The 13940-nt window shown below is 49.0% G+C and overlaps 1 protein-coding gene across 3 annotated transcripts in view; it reads left to right on the plus strand.

The window, feature by feature from the left end:
• The window catches only part of TLN2 (talin 2), a 185612-nt gene that overhangs the window by 93899 nt on the left and 77773 nt on the right, over positions 1-13940 (plus strand). For all 3 annotated transcript variants that reach the window (XM_060282860.1, XM_060282861.1, XM_060282859.1), the window contains exons 13-21: positions 621-801; positions 2048-2161; positions 3103-3211; positions 5645-5853; positions 7878-7976; positions 9149-9316; positions 10417-10711; positions 12968-13134; positions 13401-13529. In XM_060282860.1, coding sequence (XP_060138843.1) covers positions 621-801; positions 2048-2161; positions 3103-3211; positions 5645-5853; positions 7878-7976; positions 9149-9316; positions 10417-10711; positions 12968-13134; positions 13401-13529 — 1471 coding nt within the window. The remainder of the gene's footprint in view (positions 1-620; positions 802-2047; positions 2162-3102; positions 3212-5644; positions 5854-7877; positions 7977-9148; positions 9317-10416; positions 10712-12967; positions 13135-13400; positions 13530-13940) is intronic.

Below are 13940 nucleotides of genomic sequence, written 5' to 3' on the forward strand. Positions count from 1 at the left end.
GTGGTCCCTGAGGTACCCTGGACCTAAGTTGTTCAGGGCTTTGTAAATTAATGCAGGGACCTTGATCATGGCTTGGTAGTAGATGGGCTTAAACAATGGGGTCACAGGCTCTCCGCCAGATGCCCCCATCAGCAGTTTGGCCACTGCTTCTGCACTGACTGGAGCTTCCAAAGAGGCCCAACTCTTCAGTATTGACTGAGGTGGGTAACCTTAGGCCCCTGGGGTCCATGTGGCCCCCTCAGGCATTTTGGTTGAGACCCTCAGGCTTCTCCCTAGGCCATGCCCCTCCCTGGCCCTGCTTTGCATCCTTCTCAAGTGCTTTCGCTGGGCTGGAATGGAGATGCCTCTTGCTTGCTTGGAAGGAGGGGCATATGTGTAGTACCTCTGGCTTTTGATTGCTGGAATGCAGTGTACCCCACCCAATCTGGCTGGAAACTCTGGGTTCCAGCCCCCCACTAAACCACAAAGGTTTTCAGCCTAACCTGCTTCACAGGATTGTTGCAAGGAAAAAAGGGGCAAGAGAACGATTTTTCTGCCTTGAGCTTCTTGGAGCAAGGTAAAAACAAACTGGGGGGAAATCCACAACTTTTTGCAGTCGCGTCCCATGCTTTCCTTTGCAGATCGACCATCTTGCAGCAGCAGTTCAACCGAACGGGGAAAGTAGAGCATGGCTCTGTCGCCCTGCCAGCTGTCATGCGTTCAGGCTCCATGGGGCCAGAGACCTTCAACGTTGGCAGCATGCCTTCTCCGCAGCAGCAGGTGACAGTCGGCCAAATGCACAGAGGGCACATGCCTCCCTTGGTAAGCAACCCTCTGGTCTTTTGTTATCCTCCTCACCAATACGTAGCCACTTCCTGGTTTTTACCTGGGGTTTTCACCCTTCTGAAAATGCTCTTTCAGAGCTTCAAGACACAATTTTTTGGGGGGGGGGGCAGTCATACCACAGGCAGAAGGGTGCTAGGAGCACAGGAACCACCCTCATAACGGGCCAGGCCATCCATTTGTCCATCTGGCTAGCTCCATGGCTTGAGTTGTGCCTCAGTTGGGGATACTGGCTGTAGAATGTCCTGTAAAGGTCGACTGTGCTTTGGGTTAGTGGGGCAGAGGAGTTAAAACTCTGAATAGGCTTATTTTCCCACCCTATTACTTGCTTCTTACAAGGAAACATCCCTGTCATGTCATGCTTCCGAAAGCTAAGAAGCTGAAGACAGAACTGTAAAGGAACAGACTTATAAGTTCACAGTTTCTTACTGCCACTGCCAGCCAAGGATCATTATTCCCAGCTGAGTGGTACATTGAAACATCAGGGTGTTTCCTCCGTTTAGTTTTCCCTCAGTAAAACCTTTTAATGCAGATGTCAATCAGCAATTGAAAAGCATTTGCTGATGAACCTGGTGCAGTGTCAGGACTCTGGGAGGATTCCGGTCACTTATCCCAGAAGAGATTCAAAGCCGAGTTGGTGTCCATCGTCTGTGAACAATCATCAGGCTCATCCATCACAAACAGCCTTTGTACTGGAAGGTGGTGACCCACCTCAGCTTTCCCCAAATTTATTCAGAAAGAGGAAAAGCCAGCAGTGGGGGGGGGGAGCCTTGGACCCTTGTGCCAAACATGCCCCCGCCCCGGTCACAACCCTCACCAGCCCTGCTTCTGCCTGAGTAGGATGTGACAGTCTCTAATTGAGGCAGCTTTAGATGTGACCCAATGAATAGTGCTGGGGATGACAAGCCGCTCCCATCCACCCATCTTCCCACCCCGATGCAGATATTATCTCTTGCTCTAACAGTTGTTGACAGATTTATTTGTGGTAGAATCCCCAGCGAAAATAACCTCCCTTGACTCTTCCTCCTCGAACTGCCCAGGACGGATCCCTCAGAGCATGCTTGGCTGATCTTTGTTGCTCTTGATTGTTTGACCTCATTATGTTTGCTGCGCACGACTCGTCATTGGGGATGAGGTGTCTTTTTCTGGAAATCTCTCCCAAGAGCTCAGAGCTGCCTGTGAACTGCCCCTGGCAACTTTCTCCCCCCACCTTCCTCCTCCCTAGACTTCTGCCCAGCAGGCCCTGATGGGAACGATCAACACCAGCATGCATGCGGTTCAGCAGGCCCAGGCTGACCTGACCGAGGTGGACAGCCTCCCACCATTAGGAAACGACATGGTAAGTTTGGCTGCCCAGCAAAGCAGTGAGGAGATGCAAGACGCACGCAGTTCAAGAATCTGGGGCCAGTTAAGCAGAGCAAAGTTGTTGCTTCAGGTGGCAGATGTGGAGGAGGGGAAGGGAGAGGGAGGGGGGGCAACACGCACCTGCCATTCCCCTCTGTTTTTGCACATGGTAGGTGATGCACCCAAAACAATAACCTGCAGTGGAGGATGCCATCTCATCCCATTGCCATTACTGAAAGAGGAATCAGCTGCCACGCCAACCTCATTCTGAGCATGAAATTGAGGGGTGTCAGGGGAGGGTCTCATAGTATTGCCCTTTGCCTCAGACAGCAAAATGTCTTGGGCTGGCCAGGCAGAAACCTAATGGAGGTGGGCTGTGTGATAGTTTGCTCATTTCCCCATGCATCCGGGTGCCCGTGCTGCATTTTGGCAGGACTTTCAAGAAAATGTTCTTTGGCAATTTGCAGCATGCAGTTGGGTGCCCCTCCCTGTAGGAAACAACCAGATCCATCAATCTGTGAACAAGCCCTTTGTCAGCTCTTGTTAACAGTCTCACTGGCGCTCAAGTCCTAGGTCTGCTCCACCCCGTCTGTGTAGATTTTCTGGCAGAATGCACACAAATGGTCCACATTTAGATTGTACACAGTTTCCCCTAAGATACACATCTTTCCTGTAAAATAAATAAAATAAAACATTTTTCCTGTAAAATAAATACTGTTTTGCATACCCTAAATCTGGAGAAATGCATCATCAGTTGTGTTTGATCCTTGAGCTAATTTGGACTACCGAATCAGGTCTACGCACTACAAAAGCAGACTGAACGGATTCCTACCCAATCCCCGCCTCTGACTTGAGCATACTCACTTTCCCTGTCTCATGGGTGCTTCTTTCAGGTGGCTATGCATATTGAAGCTGACCTTTTCCATTGCTTTCTAGGCTTCCAGAGTTTGGGTTCAGAACAAAGTGGATGAATCCAAACATGAAATACACTCTCAGGTTGATGCCATCACTGCAGGAACGGCTTCTGTTGTGAACCTTACAGCAGGTGAGTTGGCAGTCGCTGGTGTGCAGGTTCCTCTGCAGTGTCATGCTGGCTTATGGGTCATTCAAGAGCCTTCCCTTCTGCAGGTGGCTGCAGACCTTAATGCAGGAGAAATGGGAGACTATGGGTGGATTCAGAGGGCAATGCTAAAACATCATTTGGAACTGTACAAACAACCCTAAGGAACGTAGGAAGCTGCCTTAGAGCAGGTCAGACAATTAGTCCAGATTGTTATTTACTCTGACTGGCAGCAGCTCTCCAGGGTCACAGGCAGAAAAGAATCTTTCTCATTGCAGATTTGGAGAAAGTGCAGAAAGAAAAGTTTTTGTCCCTGTCTCATAACACTAGAATGTATGGTCATCCAATGAAGCTGGACATTGGCCTTATTCAGGCAGCGCACAGGCGCATAGGAAGGGAGGGGCATAGGGGGCGGGTCGCCACTAGCTCCACTCTGGCAGGGGCAGCACCCCCAGCCCCTGATCTGCCCCTCGCCTCCTCTGCCAGAGCAGGAAGAAGCAGAGCGTGCTACGGAGCGGGTTGCCGGGCTGCGGTGCCAGCAAACCGCTCCGTAGCGTGCTCTGCTTCAGAGCGCGCCAGCCACCTGGATGGATTGTGCATGTATGGACATGCGCAGTCCATCCTGGCGCATGCGTCATGACTTCACAACGCATGCGCGCTGCGGAGCAACGCCCCGCTCCCAGGGGGTGCCGCCCCAGGTAGCCAAGTGGCACCGTTCACCACTGGCAGCGCATAGTTAAAAATATAAAATACAATATATTTTCTTGGTTTACAAAAATATGTGCATTGCCTCTTTTTCAGGTTGTAGAGTCTTTTCTACAGATCAGTTACATTTGATGTGAGACATTAGTGTTGTGTACAGTACAGTCGTACCTCGGGTTACGACCACCTCGGTTTGCGAACAGTTCGGGTTACGAACTGCGCAACCCCGGAAGTGTTTTCGCCGCGTGCGTGTGCGCAGAAGCGGCGCGCGCGCGATTGCGCGATCTGCGCATGCGCAAAGCGCGGAACTCGCGCTTTGCGCATGCGCAAAATGGCGGCGCCCATCGCGTTCGGGTTACGAACTATTCGGGTTACGAACTGCGATCCGGAACGGATCGCATTCGTAACCCGAGGTATTACTGTATAAGGTGGGGAAGGGGGAGAGGGAGTGGGGTGGTAAAGCTTATATTCTTTTACTTAAGTGTGTGCACAAGGTTTTTGTGTCAGTGTCACGTGGGTAAGTTCTCTTTCTATTCATTTATTATTTTCCCTTGGCAGTGAGAAAGATGGGGGGGCAGGCCATGGTTGGTTGTTTTTAGTTGACTGCAGCTAGAGTTGTTTGCATGTGGGGGGATTGTAGGGTCAGGTTAGCCAAGTTGATTCGTATGTGTAAGGGGCAAACAGTACAGAGAGCCCCCTCCCATCCTGAGGAGCAGCTCCTCCACCAGCAGTGGTGCCAGCGGGGAGGGGGAAGAGTCTAGTGAGGAAAGAGAAGGGAGGAGACGGGGCTCTGGCAGCATAGGAGAGCCCCTGCTACACGTGGGAGAGGAAGGGGGGGGAAAGGGGGAGAAGGAAAACAGGGAAAGGAGGCCCTTTTTCCCTCCGGTTCCGGAATTACGCAGGAGGAAACGCGGAAGGCGATTTGGCGTGCCCAGGCTCTTATGCTGGAAGAAGACGCGGAGCGCGCCATTCCAGGGTTCTGGTTCAGACTAGACGGATGTCTCCTGTATAGCTCTATCACTGTAAATAGACTGCACTTAATAAAAGCATGAAAAGGCCAGAACGTGCAGCGTCGTTACTCTAGAGTAGTCGCAACGAGCACCCTGTGACAGTATGCTTTCGGCGGGTTCTTGTTGTTGGGCTGTTTATGTAATAAAGGGGAGCTGGTTTGTTTTGTTTTCTCCTTGTTTTTATTATGTACGGTACTTTGTGGTTTTATTCTGTAATTTTATGCTGTGCACCACCCTGAGATCTTTGGATGAAGAGTGGTATACAACTATAATAATAATAAAGTGTCAGGGCAGTAGCACTAAAACCTTAGCGCAGAGATGGAGACCTGAAGGCCATTCAGAAGTTGTTGGGACTGCAGTTTCATCAGCCTCAGGCAGCATGGTCAGTGAGGAGGGACAATGGGAGTCATAGTACAGCAGGGCACCAGGTTTAGTAAGGCTTCTAAAAAATATAAGCTAGGGACATGGAACCTGTGGACCTCCAAGTGTTTGTTGGAGTCCAACACCCATCAGCCCCAGCCAGTGTGTTCAGCTATCAGGAATGATCGGAGTTGGAGTCTGACAACATTTGGAAGGCAGCAAGTTCCCAAACTGTGACTTAGTAAACAAAAAAGAAAGAAAACATTGTTAACTGCTGGTCTCTCTGTTGACTTTAGGGGCTATTCATTTACTGACCCATCCGTGGCTGATCCTTCTTGTTTGGCAGGTGACCCAGTTGACACGGACTATACTGCTGTGGGGTGTGCGATCACCACCATCTCTTCAAACCTCACTGAGATGTCCAAAGGTGTCAAGCTTCTTGCTGCGCTAATGGATGATGACGTTGGAAGTGGGGAGGACCTACTGAAAGCCGCCCGCACCCTTGCAGGAGCTGTGTCGGACTTGCTGAAGGCTGTGGAGCCAACGTCAGGAGAGGTGAACTGACTCATAAGCACAGAGTTTTGACACTAGATACTGGGGGAAAGATATGTTGAAATCTGTGAAAAATTGCACAATTGCATTTTTCAAGGGTACTTCCCAATGGCAAGATGATGTAGCTCCTTATTAAATGGTTGGGTAGAGCAGAGTTAGTCAATGTGGTGTGCTTCTTGTCAAATGTCCCCAGCCTGGTGCCCTCTAATCGTCATTGGACCTCAGCTTGCATCACCTTCCCTCACCATTGCCCACGCTGGCAGGAGCTGATGGCAGTTGTGGTCCAACTGGAAACCAAAGGAGGGCAGAGAGCTCTCGTGCTCGGGTCTTGCTTGCTGGTTTCCCACAGGCATCTGGTTGGCGACTGTGAAAGCAGGATGTTGGAATGGATGGAGCATTGGCCTGATCCAGCAGGCTCTTCTTGGGTTCTTATTTTCCACATTGACTACTCCTGGGGTAGATAGGGTTTTGGCCCTGACTAGTGCTTTCCTGCCTTCTCCTTAGCCCATCCCTTTGGAATGGCTTTCCTTGGATTTTCATCTTACTAGATCTTGTCTTGAAACCAATAATCTGTGCTGCTGTGTGTGCCTTTCTCTTTCTCTCAATCCCCCAAATGACTTATCAGCTGTTAACACACATTCTGCCTCTCCCATGGAGCTCTCCAGAATTTCACCAACTGGGGCATGCTCAGAATTTGCTCATGCTCTCACTTCAGCACAGGGGCCCACGCATGCAACCCAGCAAGGCTTCTGTAAAGCTACAGATGGCCTGAGCTGTATTTTCCCTGCTGGAACTCAAATCCTGAGTCCTGTATGTGTATCACGATTTCATGCAGGTTATGTGCACATTGATAATTCCTTTCCCGAAATTTTGTTTCATGTTCGCTATTCTGAAGGATGTAAGGCTAATAATCAAAACAGGAAGTGCCATATTAAGGTACAGTGGTACCTCTACTTACGAATGTTTCTACTTACGAATGGAGCTCCATCCGCCATCTTGGATGCGGTTTAGATAGGATTTTTTCTACTTACGAATTTTTAGATAGGGTTGCTTCGGCTTACAAATTTTTTCTCCCAATGCATTCCTATGGGATTCGACTTACAAATTTTTTCGACTTACGAATGTGCGTTCGGAACGCATTAAATTCGTAAGAGGTACCACTGTAGTACTATTATTGGCCAACCAGATGCTTGTGGGACACTCACAAGCAGGGTCTGAGCACAAGAGTCATTCTCCCCTCCTGTGGGTTCCAGCAGCTGGCATTCAGAAGCATTGCTGTCTCCAACAGTGGAGGCAGAGGCACTAATAGCCTTCTCCTCCATGAATTTGCCTTTTAGGCCAACCAAGACTTCACAGATCGTGTGCAAGCTTTGGAGTTCTCTGCAAGAGTTCTGGGAAGAGTTACTGAGAACCTGAAAGCTTACACATTGTTTTGTGACATTTTGGTTCACCTAATAAAGGTATTGCAGGGATAAGGTGTTTGGAATGAGTACTGAGTACCTACCTCTACACAACGATAGTTTTCTCTTGCTTTCCTGAAAATTGATAATGTCTCACACTTATGGCAGTGAAGTCTCTGGTGCTGACTGGCTAGAGTCATGTTCCGTTGTGCAAAGAACCAAACAGTTTTGCAGTCTGGTTTCTATGAGGGAAGGGGAAGCTGTCCGTTCAGCTGGGATTAAAACCTTGCACATTTATAGATTGAAGACCTAAGAAGTGATGTAGGGGCATTAATGGGACAAGGAAGCTCAGAGGAAAAGAGACCGAATAAAAGGTGTAAAGTTAATAACAGACTGAGGATGGGTAGATGAAGATTGAGACTTGAAGAAAGAATTTCCTGGCTGATGATGATGCCTTGTGTATTTAGACTATACTGTAGTTGGATCAGCTCATTTTGGATAAGAGGTCTCCTCTGTGCAGCAACATGCTCTGTCGATCTTCTGGAAAACAAGGGATCTAAGAACCTCACCTCCTTGTATTAGCCTAGTAGCTTAACCTCATAATCTCTTTCTCTTCCCCATAACTAGCCCCGCCAGACGGTCTTGACAGCAGCCGGGAGCATAGGGCAAGCCAGCGGCGAGCTTCTCAGACAGATCGGAGAAAATGAAACCGATGAACGATTCCAGGTGAGGGCATCTCCTGTGCTGTTCCCTCTCCAGCTTGGATCTGAGTAGAACATTGCTGTGACCATGTATAACTCAGAGCCACAGCTCCCCTGAATAAGTTTTCAGTTGGTTACTCCTTTGAATTTTAGCTTATTATTCCATTACTCTGTTGATTTAAATTTGTATATGGGCAAAATTAGTCAATTAAAAATGGTTAATGTAACCAATTAATCAATTAAATATTGTGGCCCCAATATAAATGTTTTCAGTACCATAAGTACATTTTCTGTTCTTACCTTTAGCTTTATACAGGGGTCCCCAGACTACGGCCCGGGGGCCGGATGCGGCCCAATTGGCCTGCCAATCCGGCCCGCGACGACCCCCGCCGCCTGCCACCGCTGCCCGCTCTTACGACGCGCAGCGCGGCAGCGCTCTTCCGGGTCGGGAAAAAAGCGCTGAAAATCTTTTGTGCGCATGCGTATGGGCCTCTCCCGACCCGGAAGAGGTCATTTCTGGTGCACTTCCGGGTCAGGGGAGGCCCATACGCATGCGCACAACGGATTTTCGGCGTTTTTTCCACCCGGGAAGCGCGCACTCCCCCGCTCACCGGCCCGCTGCGCGATCAGCGCGGTGGGAACCGGCCCAAACGCTGGTAAGTCTGGGGACCCCTGGCTTTATATCATCATCACCACCACCACCACCACCACAATTATTCCTAACTTCTGTCGTTATTATTTTAAAAAGAGTGTTTTGGCTTTTAGCTTTCAGAACAGGAGACGGGCTGTAGCTCAGTGGTTGTGCATCTGCTTTGAATGCAGAAGGTTTCGGGTTCAATTCCCGGCATCTCCAGATAGGCCTGTGAAAAGTCTCCTGCCTGAAATCCTAGAGAGCCACTGCCAGTCAGTGTAGACAGTATGGAGCTCAACTGACCAATGGAACTCAGGGTGACTATATGTCCTCTTTTTTCAAGACACATCCCCTTTTTCCATGGCTAGAGTCGCCATAGCGACCCATAGTTAAAAGCAGAAGTCGGCAAATGTGTCCTATTTTATGCTCTTCAAAATATGGCAACCCTTTCTTTGGTTCCTGTGTTATCATTGTCATAGTCTTTGTGATGATAAAATGAGGTGTTTGTGTTGGAGATAAAACTGAAATGAGCACGAATCTCTTCCTTGACCCTCCGCCTTCTCCAGGATGTGTTGATGAGTCTTGCCAAAGCCGTCGCCAATGCCGCCGCCATGTTGGTGTTGAAGGCCAAGAATGTGGCCCAGGTGGCCGAAGACGCGGTTCTGCAGAACAGGGTGATCGCTGCTGCCACGCAGTGTGCCCTCTCCACTTCTCAACTGGTGGCCTGTGCAAAGGTGCGACTCTGGTATCGGTGGGAGGTTGGAACCCTTGCAGAATAGTCTGTCAGTAGCTCCTCATAGACAGGAGTTTGGCACAAGACAGGAAGAGGCTCAGAGAAGTTGATAAAAAAAGGCCCCAGGAGTTGTGATAACTGCATTGCAGAGGGTTGGACTAATTGGCCCTCAGGATCCCTTCCACCTCTATTGTTCTATGATTCCATGAACCCATCTGGGGCTGTGCTCTTTTATTTAAAATATAAGCATCATCGGAGAGTGCAAACTGTTTTCTCAATGGACGTTGACAATATCTAGCACAGCCTTCAACATTCTGATGCCGTCCTAATGTGGACTGCAGTCATTGGACCTGCTGAATGAGGCGGATGGGAGTTGCAGTCCAGCAACATCTGGAGGCCCCTATTGGCTCCCTCTGGGTTAGGCTGCAAGACAGCAGTAGGCCCAAGACCTCCCACCGCCACCTGTGTATCCTGTGTAGCAGAGTTTTATGCTATTGATCCCATCCCTCAAATCGAGTAGACACACAGGCCTTTTCTGCCATGGCTCCCCATTTGTGGAATTCTCTCCCCAGGGTCGTTCATCTGGCGCCTTCATTATATATTTTGAGGCGCCATACAAAAACGTTCCTCTCAGGGCCGTCTCAACCAGGTCGGGCGCCCTGGCGCTGAGGCGCAGAGATCGCTCCGGCGCCCTCGCAGCGCGCAACACGGCTTCCGCGCAGCTTTGCCGCGAGGGCCCCCCTGCCGGCCCGGCGCCCCGCACCACCGGGACTACACCTAGAGCCGGGCCTGGTTCCTCTTCGACCAGGCCTTGGGCTGATCAATATTCTACTCTACAGCCTTTTAAATGTGTTTGTGGGAGGGGAGTTATTGTTTCTATTTATTTGTGCTTTTATCTTGTATTCTTATCTTGTGAACCACCCTGAGATCTGTTGATGAAGGATGGGATATAAATCTAATAAATAAAATTCATTGGGCGTCCTTGGGACATTCAGTCCGTCTCTCGGCCCAAATTCCCACACAGAGTTGTCGTCAAGAGTAAGTGAGGGCAGGACAGACAGCTCTCCTGTGTCAAACATGGCGGCTGTGCTTCCGTTACAGGTTGTGAGCCCGACCATCAGTTCCCCTGTGTGTCAGGAGCAGCTGATAGAGGCCGGGAAGCTGGTGGATCGTTCTGTGGAAAACTGTGTCCGAGCCTGCCAGGCGGCCACAGACGACTCTGAGCTGCTCAAGCAGGTCAGCGCAGCCGCCAGTGTGGTGAGCCAGGCCTTGAACGATCTCCTGCAGCATGTCCGCCAATTTGCCAGCCGGGGGGAGCCCATTGGGCGCTACGACCAGGCCACGGACACCATCATGTGTGTCACCGAGAGCATCTTCAGTTCCATGGGGGATGCTGGTAAGCTGCTTGAATGTGCCAGGTCAGCCTTGATTGGGGCCAAAGGGGTGGGGGTTAGTTTTAGTATTGCCCTTGACCTCCCTCGCAAGGTTGTTGTAAGGATTATATACAGTGCTACTTATTGCCGAAGATTTGATGCTTTTGAATTATGGTGCTGGAGGAGACTCTTGAGAGAGTATCCATTCTGAAGGAAATCAGCCCTCAGACATCACTGGAAGGACAGATCCTGAAGCTGAGACTACAATACTTTGGCCACCTCATGAGAAGAGAAGACTCCCTGGAAAAGACCCTGATGTTGGGAAAGATTGAGGGCACAAGGAGAAGGGGACGACAGAGGACGAGATGGTTGGACAGTGTTCTCGAAGCCACCAGTTGGACAGTGTTCTCAAAGTCTGACCAAACTGCGGGAGGCAGTGGAAGACAGGAGTGCCTGGTGTGCTCTGATCCATGGGGTCACGAAGAGTCGGACATGACTAAACAACAACAACAAGAACGTGAAGTTGACCTAGTACAACTTACTTAAAATGCCTGCTAGAATACAAGTATTGTATGCACACAATGATAAATACTGTATATACAGCGCTAAATGAGTGTAAAGTCGAGAGCAATGTTTGTTACAGTACATTCAGGGATGTTATTTATTTGGAAGCACTACATCCCTGACCTTAGGGAAATAGATCCATGCTCAAAGAGCTTACAAAGAGCCCTGCAGCTGGATCCAACTGTGCTTTCCACAGTGGCCCACCAGTTGCCATTATGGGGAGCCCCCAGTAGGACCCGAACAAAAGAACAGGGCCTCTCCCCACTTGTGATTCCTCCCAGCAAGTGATATTTGCAGGCGATATCTGGAAGTAGTACAAAACCACTTGGCAACCAATAGCTTCATGAATTTGTCTAGTCCTCTTTTAAAGCTATTGCTACATGTGAAGGAGCACCTCCTTTCCATAGCTGCCAAGTTATCCCTTTTTTAAGGGATTTTCCCTTATGCTGAATAGGCTTCCTCGCACGAAAAGGGAAAACTTGGCAGCTATGCTCCTTTCATCATAACTGTCAAGTTTTCCCATTTCTCGCGAGGAAGCCTATTCAGCATAAGGGAATTTCCCTTTTAAAAAGGGAGAACTTGACCACTATGTTTCATCCTCCCTAAATCTTCCAACATTTGGCTTCATTGGGTGGTCCCAGCTGGGTTCGAGTATTATGAGAGAGGGAGAAAATATAGCGTGTCTAGAATGGTGAAAGTTTGAGTAACGGTTAGATATTGGTTAATATGAAAATCAAAACTTTGCACAATTTAAACGGAAACGAAAGGATCCTATTATGGCAAGTTGATCTGATGGGAGTTTTACGAGCTCTTGGGAGGTTCTTGTGAAAAGCCACACCATCAGCTGGGGGTGCCTCCAGGTGGTGCTGCCACAGCCTGTGGAGGTAGGGCCTTTTCTGTGGTGGCCCACCCTTTCCCTGGGATTGTTTCCCCTCAGAGCACAGTCTGGCCCTGCCCCGGATGACATCTTGGCACACTCTTGCATTCCCATGCCTTTGCTGGAGTTTCAAAGTGTTGGTGCTGACCTTTAAAGCCCTAAATGGCCTCGGTCCAGTATACCTGAAGGAGCGTCTCCACCTCCATCTTTCTGCCCGGACACTGAGGTCCAGCACCAAGGTCCTTCTGGTGGTTCCCTCGTTGCGAGAAGCCAAGTTGCAGGGAACCAGGCAGAGGGCCTTCTCGGTGGTGGCGCCTGCCCTGTGGAACACCCTCCCAACAGATGTCAAAGAGGAAAACAACTACCAGACTTTTAGAAGACATCGAAAGGCAGCCCTGTTCAGGGAGGCTTTTAATGTTTAATAGATTACTGTGTTTTATTTTTCTGTTGGAAAATGGGCGGGGTATAAATAAATTATTATTATTATTATTATTATTATTATTATTATTATTATTATTTATGTAGGTGCTTCTAATTCACTTTTCTCTGCCTAAGTTATTAGTTGCATTTTCATCTTATCTTGGCAACACTTTGAATTTGCACCTATAGATGTGTCTTTGTACCTTGTAATCTAAAGATGGTTGCGAGGAGGAGCTACAAAAATGTTTTCATAAACAAATAGATGTGACTAAAACAGCCTGTGGAGCTTTTCCAGTGTGTTCCAAACATCCCATCAGGATGCAGCACTTTGGTCAGGAAGGACAGGGATATGTCTGAACTGAACACTGAGGGATAAAGGAGAGATAAAAAGCAGATTTTTAACTCGATACTGTTGTAGGTGAAATGGTACGGCAGGCCAGGGTCCTCGCTCAAGCAACTTCGGATCTCGTGAACGCCATGAGGTCGGATGCTGAGGCAGAGATAGACATGGAAAACTCCAAGAAACTTCTGGCAGCTGCGAAACTTCTGGCTGACTCAACAGCCCGGATGGTTGAAGCTGCAAAGGTACTCAGCACAATTATTGCCAGGTTGAAGGGGAATTATGGATTGATGAGTTAGAGGGATGGCTGGATTAGATAGACATATACATTTAGATGACATTTGCATGCAGCATCTAAGTAGAAATCCCTGCAAAACATTAACTGGTTTGAAGTAGAGCATCGGAAGTGTTCCTTTTCAATACTGTAAGTGGCAGCACTTAAAACTCTCTCTTTCTCTTTCTCTCTCTCTTCTATTTCCTCTGTGTATGTGCATGTGATCAATTCTGCCAGGGAGCTGCAGCAAACCCAGACAATGAGGACCAGCAGCAGAGGCTTCGCGAAGCAGCTGAAGGTCTGCGAGTGGCCACTAATGCAGCTGCTCAGAATGCCATCAAGAAGAAAATCGTCAACAGATTAGAGGTCAGAATACAGCCTGGGAACCTCTCCTTGTTTACCTTTTCCAATCAGGCATATCCCAACTTTCACCAGCCTGGTGGCCTCCAGATGTGTTTAACTGCACACTGCGGGGCTGATTAGGCCTCCACCCTTTCCTGCTTAACCTGTGAGGCTATTTTGGCCATAGCACTCTTCCCCATCCACCCCTTGATGTCAGGCACATGACAGGTAAAGCCACAGCTGCAAACAGCGCTGAATTCAAGCGGCAGCTGCAAAGGAACATGCCTTTGTGTCAATGGCTTTGCCTTGAATTTGGCACCTTACCCTTCCATGCTACTTTCAGCCGTGATCAGGTACACTATATGCTCTCTGTCTTTTTCAATAACAGACTCTCTGTCCTTTTGCACAAAAATAAACGCCTCCAGGGGTTTCTTC

This window comes from Zootoca vivipara, chromosome 14, assembly GCF_963506605.1.
Source record: "Zootoca vivipara chromosome 14, rZooViv1.1, whole genome shotgun sequence".
Classification (NCBI taxonomy): domain Eukaryota; kingdom Metazoa; phylum Chordata; class Lepidosauria; order Squamata; family Lacertidae; genus Zootoca; species Zootoca vivipara.